This window comes from Montipora foliosa, chromosome 7 (assembly GCF_036669935.1).
Source record: "Montipora foliosa isolate CH-2021 chromosome 7, ASM3666993v2, whole genome shotgun sequence".
In the NCBI taxonomy this organism is placed as follows: Eukaryota; Metazoa; Cnidaria; class Anthozoa; order Scleractinia; family Acroporidae; genus Montipora; species Montipora foliosa.
In genome coordinates this window covers 21,782,241-21,788,945 of record NC_090875.1, presented here as the reverse complement: position 1 = coordinate 21,788,945, position 6,705 = coordinate 21,782,241, and the positions used below count along the sequence as shown (strand labels likewise).

Sequence of the window (6,705 nt, the reverse complement as noted above, 5' to 3'; positions counted from 1 at the left end):
TATTATATCGTTTTGTGGAACAGGTTCTTCTCAAGTTTCTTTAAATCCTCATCCTCGTGGCTCTAAGGACTGAACATTTTGCTTTCTTACTGATTTTTCTGTCACTTTTTTGTGACTCTCTCAGCAGTTTTCGAGTAGCGAGTGAATGATGGGACCAAGCATGGTCATGTTTAAATGGTTTTCGTCATCTCATTGACTGATTTGATAAATTCCTCGTTATATTACTGATGCGCTAATTTTTCTGTTTTAGTCAGAAAATGTACCAGAATGCCCTTGTTCTGCTATAGGTTCATTTATTAACCTTTTAAAATTGCCTTAAGAACTTTTAAAGTAGCGAATGACAAAATAGTATTCACCGCATCTTTTATTCTTCATTATAATTATACTCCTCAAAGGGAATTTGTGCAATCGTCAAGAAGCCAAATGTATTGATTTTCATGCAACATAAGCGACTCAATTTCTCACTCAGCCCCTGGTTGTGCTTCTTGTTCGTCGATCTCACAATACAGTCCTCCCAGCCTGGACGTCGAACGATCAGGACACACTTTACAAACGCGATCATTCAGCGATCTCCTGTACCTGTTTCCTTCATCACAGCAGCCATTGGTAGACAGGACTTCATCAGTGGACATTGATCTCTTCAGTGGCTTGGGAAAATGGCCTCGTTTCCTGGTGATTGGTAGCATTTTTATGACCATTTTAGCTCTGATCAGTAGATTAGTGGCGGGAGTTGGGGCATCCCATTCCAGTACCTCAGCACCTAACGAAATTTTATACTTGAGCTTCCAGGTGGACAGAATTGTGGGAAGAAGGCTCTCTCCAGCTTGCCTAGAAGACTTATCACAAATCCTCGGCAAGTTATCGCAGAGACTGTAGGGATTTTCGATCTCATTTGACGTGCAACTGGTATAGCCTTCTTCGTAGAGAGTGACGTAGGAGCTGTGTTCTGCTGGTAAGATGTAAACTGGTGACGTGTTTGGAGCAAGGGTGGAAACTGCACTGCCAGCAACCGACTTAACTGTGACTCGGGAAGTGGTGTGTTGCTGTTCTGCGCCCGTGTTGTAATGAGCATGTGGAAGGAAAATCTCGAAACTCTCTACGAAAGGGACGGTAGTTTCTCCAGGCAAGGTCCACCGGTAGTTGTGTAGCCAGCTGTCGTTCGCTGGCACCTTAAACAACACAGATTCTCCTCTGCTTAACGAAGTAAGGTCTATGTAGCCAGTATCACCCTGAAAAGCGGGTTTTGTTGGGATGTATACATCTCTGTGAAACCTGTCATATCGTGAGTGATCTGTGTGTGCTATCAAAGAGTCAACGTTCTCTTTGCTGAAGAGGCCATTGACCGTGGAGCAAGCTTCAACGTGTTCTCCAAGTTGTTTATATTCCAACTTATCACAATACAGGGATGACTGTGTCTGTAGACGGTTCTGTGCCATCAGAAATCCAGTCATTAAGTCAGTTGCCTCTAGGACATCTCTTTGGCCTTCGATGTTTTGTGCGAGTCGATTGGCAATATTTCCACGAACGACCATAGCCAGTGAATCGATCAATTGAAACTGGAAATCAAAGATGTCCTCTCGCAGTGTAAAGAACTGAGCAAGAGTTCCTTCTAACTTTTCGCATATGAGCATTCCACCTGCAATCGATTGTGGAATGGATCCTGCAATTCCAACATCACCATTTAGAATCTCACATGTGGCGTCTTTGAATGCAGACCACAGTGCATTATTGTGGGCCAAACGAGATCGATCTGTCTGTGGTGTATAACCGGCATAATCCTCAACGAAGTTACCAGCATCTACCCCAATGTCGCCAGCTTGATTGTTTCGTATTTTGTCTACAAGTGATTTAACATGGCTGAGCTGATCTCTGTTGGAGTTTTCACCAAGGAAGGCCTCCGTAATCAGCAAAGAATCTAAGTACAGTCTTTCTAAGGAAATAAAGAGAGTTGTGGCCCTTACAACCTTTGATGCAGCATTTGCAACCGACGCAGCTTGCTCAATAATTTCACCTGGCGTAGAACCACCAAAAATAACTCGAACTGGATTACAGTTCTCGGCGATTCTCGTTACAAGGAGTGCAGCCTGTTCTATGAAGTTCCCCAAAGCTGTTGCTAACATGTAATCCATGGCTGTACTAAACTCTTCCTTGAGCCTTGTCTCCACTTTTGCTGTAGCCGTCTCGTACTTGTCCAGTTCTCCTTGAATGAAAGCAACATCAGCATTCGCTATTCCTTCGTCATAATTAGCGAGACTTGAAAAGTACGAAGAAATCCCTGACACAGAAGCCCTCAAGTTGTCATCTAATCGCTGGATGGTTCCAAGGAGTTCAATATGTCTTATGGTATCTCTCTGCAGTTCCACCATTATTGCGTGATTTACTCTCGAGTGCAGCCTCAAATCTTTCACCAATCCAGGGTTCATTCTATAATTTTGGACTTTTTTGATGAAGATAAATTCTTTGTAGATGTCTGCATAATGGCACGCTTTGGTAAACTTAATCGCGTGACACATGTGTGGGATTCTATCGAAATCTCTTCTTTTTTCTTCAATCATGGTCATAGCTGTATCAAGGTTCGAGAAAGCGTTTGAAGCGACTGCCCTTTGAAGGAAGTTTACATTCCACACGCTGTTGAAATATGCTGGCAAGGCACTTGTATAGTCCATCAGTAGTTTCGCCTCTTCGACAAGTCTCTCGTAGCTTTCAAAATTTGAGCATCCTCTTCCTCCAAGGACACGAATACAACTATAATAACAAAATTGTTTCACGATGAAAGCACTTAAGGCATACCAATAGACACCAACCATCATTGGTAATGCTCTTTCAAGGTCACATTTGTTGTCACTTGTACAGGCAACGGTGACGTCAAACCGAGAGCTTCCATAGGGAAACTGAGTGGAGGAGCAATTCTGGGTGCTGCTGCAGATGTCAGTAATACTGATTTCCTTCTCTACTTCATACGCGCTCCGACTTGTAGGGCAAATTTCACTCCAAGGAAACACGAATGTGTCGTTAGGTTCACTCGACTCCATGAAGGCGTCGATGCGTTGTTTCATTTTTGGAACTAACGCAGCGACGGTTTGCTCGTAGTAATTTTGTAATGATTCGCTTGTAAAGAGTGCGAGAACCCTTGGCAGTTCCAACTCTCGCAGTAGCTCAGACAAGGGTTGTAGACCTCCCGTGGTCGTCCTTCTTTCCGCGATGTGAAAGTTAGCGACATAAAAGTTGAAGATATTTCGGGGAACACTTTTCAAAACGAACAGGAAATTATTCACGCGACGAAGGTCCTGAAAATCTTGCTCTAGGTAGGTCATCTGGATGACTAAGCCGTATCGGGCGTAAAGCATGTCCAAGAGCGGTCGACTATAACTCCTTTCAGTCATTTGGCATTGAGTCACGTGGACTGTGGCCAATATTGCGAAGGCCAGCGTTAGAAGAGGTGTGCTTCGAAGCATCTTGACCCCACGACTCTTGGAATTAAGAGAACAACAATAACGTAAAAAAATGAATGACAATGTGACTGGATTTGACGTTTTCTGATTGAATAAAGAGACACAGGAAGAGCTATAATATATCGATCGTGATTCGGGGATACTCAGAGAAAACTCCAAAAGCTCAGTGGCAGAGCATCCGAACTAGTAATCGGAAGGTCGTACGTTCGACTCGGCTGCAAAGGACCACTCGGATTTTTTCTGAGTATCCCCGAGTCATGATTGATAAAGTAACTCTCTTTATTTCATTCACCGGGGTTAACATTTAACGTGTCTTTCAGTGCAAAGAGAAACGTCTTTCCAGAAATGCGCGTTGTTAAATGCACGTTCGACTTGAAAAGTAAACACTAGTAAGCTCACCGACAAGTCTAAGTGTAACCTACTTATTTGCAAAATGAAGGCAAGCGCTAGTCTTAAGATCATTTTAGACGAGGGTTCTTGTACCTGTTTAAGTTGGCTCCAGGAACAAAGTCTGAGGGACACTTTGTCACAAAAATACTATTCCCTGCACACCAGGACAGTTGTAATGTTGAGTTAAAGTGAAGGGCAATTGAACACTTCGTCACACTTATCGTAAAAATATACTTTTTCGAAAAAAAAAATAATAATAATAATAAAAATAATAAAAATAATGATAATATGACTATGACTGTCCCATCAGATAGGAACATTGCATTGAAAGAAATCGAAAAGAAAAGCAAGTAGAAAGATTTAGAAGTTGAAATACAGAGAATGTGGCAGATGAAAACCATAGTGATCCCTGTAGTTGTTGGTGCGCTTGGCACAGTATAAAAAGGAATGGTAGAAAACATCGAGAAAGTAGCAAAGAGTGCTTCTGTGACAGAGATTTAAAAGATCTGCATGCTGGGATCTGCGCGAATCCTCAGAAAGGTGTTTAGTATCTGAACAGAAAGATTGACTTGAGTGACTGATGCCCCAGGTACATGGTTTGCGCCCGGCTGATGCACTAAAAGAACTCCAGCAAAGACTGTGATAGTATAGATGATAATAATAATAATAATAATAATAATAATAATAATAATAATAATAATAATAATTTTAATGATAATAATCACTTTATTTGCATAATAAAAATATATACAAAAATTAAAATATCTCCAAAAGGTAAGAACTATAAATTTACGAGCAATATAGATATTTCTCTGTTTAAAACTGTTTTAAAATTTCCAAATACATAAATAAATAATAATAATAATAGAACACGATAACTTTTTAAAGCTGAATAGCTTGTGGGGTCATGCAGAAATAAAATGAAATCAAATTAATACATATCAAATCATATTGGTTTTTGAGGAGGGGAAAAACCGAGGAGTATCCGGAGAAAAACCTCTCGGTGGAGAGTATAGACCCAACAAACTCAATCCACATATGACACCGGATCTAGGAATTGAACCCGGGCCATATTAGTGGGAGGCGAGTGCTCTCACCACTGCTCCATTCCTGGTGACTTCATGGCCCGTTACGAACCCACGACAATATCTTACAACTTCAATGTGATTTGAGACATAAAGATTTTTTCAGACAGTCGTATTCTTAAATAATTAATTTTTTGGGCAGGGGTTAAAATGGTCACTCTGGCAAGGAAAAAGGTATTAAACATTAAACCCTAATACGGGTCTCAGTTTACGCTCCTAGCTTGCAACAGAAGCGATTCAGGGGCACCCAACGAGAATATAGTTAAAAACCACTTAGACATAGCATTGTTAAACGTATTTTAGTATGTAAACGGTACGCATATTTTTATCCACTAAAAATTTTTCATCTGTTCGGATTTCTTAGCTGAAAGTCTAGTGATCCGAAAATTATAGGGATAAACACTTACACCTTTTCAAAACCTTCGGCCAGGAAAAAAGGTCCCGAAAATTCTAGTTGAGCTTTTTAGGGTAAAAATCCGTTAAAAATGGGCAATTATACCATCTTTTAGTTGTTCGAAAATCCTAGGACAGGCATTCAAGCAATAAATTTTACAACAAATGTTCCGAAAATTCTAGATCTCAAATCGTTTTCCGAACAGATATTTTCCGAAAATTGAGGTTGGGTGCCTCTGGCGATTCTCCGAAGAGGTCGTGTCTTTGGCTAAAGACAAATATTTTGAAACGTGGCTTCGAAAGCACATTGGTTAAAAGGCTGTGAAAATATGTAATTGTAGAAAATCAAACTTTTTTAGCAATTCAAATAAATTAGGATACATCGCGTATCTTCGAGCGGGCAGGCTATGGTTTAAGGTTTTAAATTTCCAAAAGAACTCTTTTTGCTTTTTAAATGACAAACAGATGCAGGCTTTTATCTTTTTTCCCGCTAAGAGCCATCAAAGGTTTTAAATTTCCATGGCGTTGTTACATGGTAGAATCTCTTGCTGAGAAATGCATAAACATTAAAATAGACAAAAGCCCCTTATTACGGAAATACATATAAATACAACCCAATAAGACAACATAAAAGTAACTCTTACTTGAAGTCCCTTCCTCTTCTGTCCTTGTTCTATTTTCCTGACTGATGACAAAGGAGTATCTTGCTTTTATGCCTTTCAATCGTTTTTTGAGGTTTTTTTTCCATTTTTGGAGTGGTTACCTGGCAGCATTCCTGGTGACTTCATGCCCGTCTAGATATGCCATGATTTTCGCATTGTTCTATTGGTCCTTTAGGGAATGTAATAGCTCGTGTATAGCAGGTGAACCATGAACCTGAAATATTAACGTGAAGCTTATCCGTTTCTCTGTAGTAAGTACTATTGTCTATGTCGTTCTGTGCGACAATTCAAGTTTTTTTTAGTGTGCCTTTTTGTTAACGAACCCATGACCCATGAAAACTTCAATTTGATTTCAGTCATTAAGATCTTTTCAGACAATCATATTCTTAAATAATTAATTTTTAGCCAGGGGTTGAAAATGATTCACTCGGGCAAGGAAAAACGTATCAAAAATTAAACCCTAATATGAGTCTTTTACGCTCCTAGTTGCAGCACGCTTGTGGGAAGTGGGGCGTCTACATCCTCGATCCCGCAACTTGCCTTTGTTTTCATTTGATGGCAGGCGAATTCAAGTGAATACTTAGCTTTATGGATAACATATAGTGAAGATATCGTTGACGTCACCTCTTGACATTAAGCCAACCAGAGCCTCGTTGGCTGACAAAACAAAGGTTCTTTTGTTCCTGTGGTTGGCAAATTTAAATAACAAAAGCAATGTTTGTA

The 6,705-nt window shown here is 40.1% G+C and overlaps 1 protein-coding gene across 1 annotated transcript; it reads right to left on the bottom strand.

Annotated features, from left to right (window-relative positions):
• Positions 1-278: 278 nt before the first annotated feature.
• LOC138010419 (uncharacterized) lies at positions 279-6,098 on the bottom strand. Its single transcript, XM_068857375.1, has 2 exons — positions 5,965-6,098; positions 279-3,470 (listed from the first exon to the last, which is right to left on the bottom strand). The coding sequence occupies exon 2, from the start codon at positions 3,453-3,455 to the stop codon at positions 462-464; it is 2,994 nt and encodes a 997-aa protein (XP_068713476.1). The 5' UTR covers positions 3,456-3,470; positions 5,965-6,098; the 3' UTR covers positions 279-461.
• Positions 6,099-6,705: the final 607 nt, after the last annotated feature.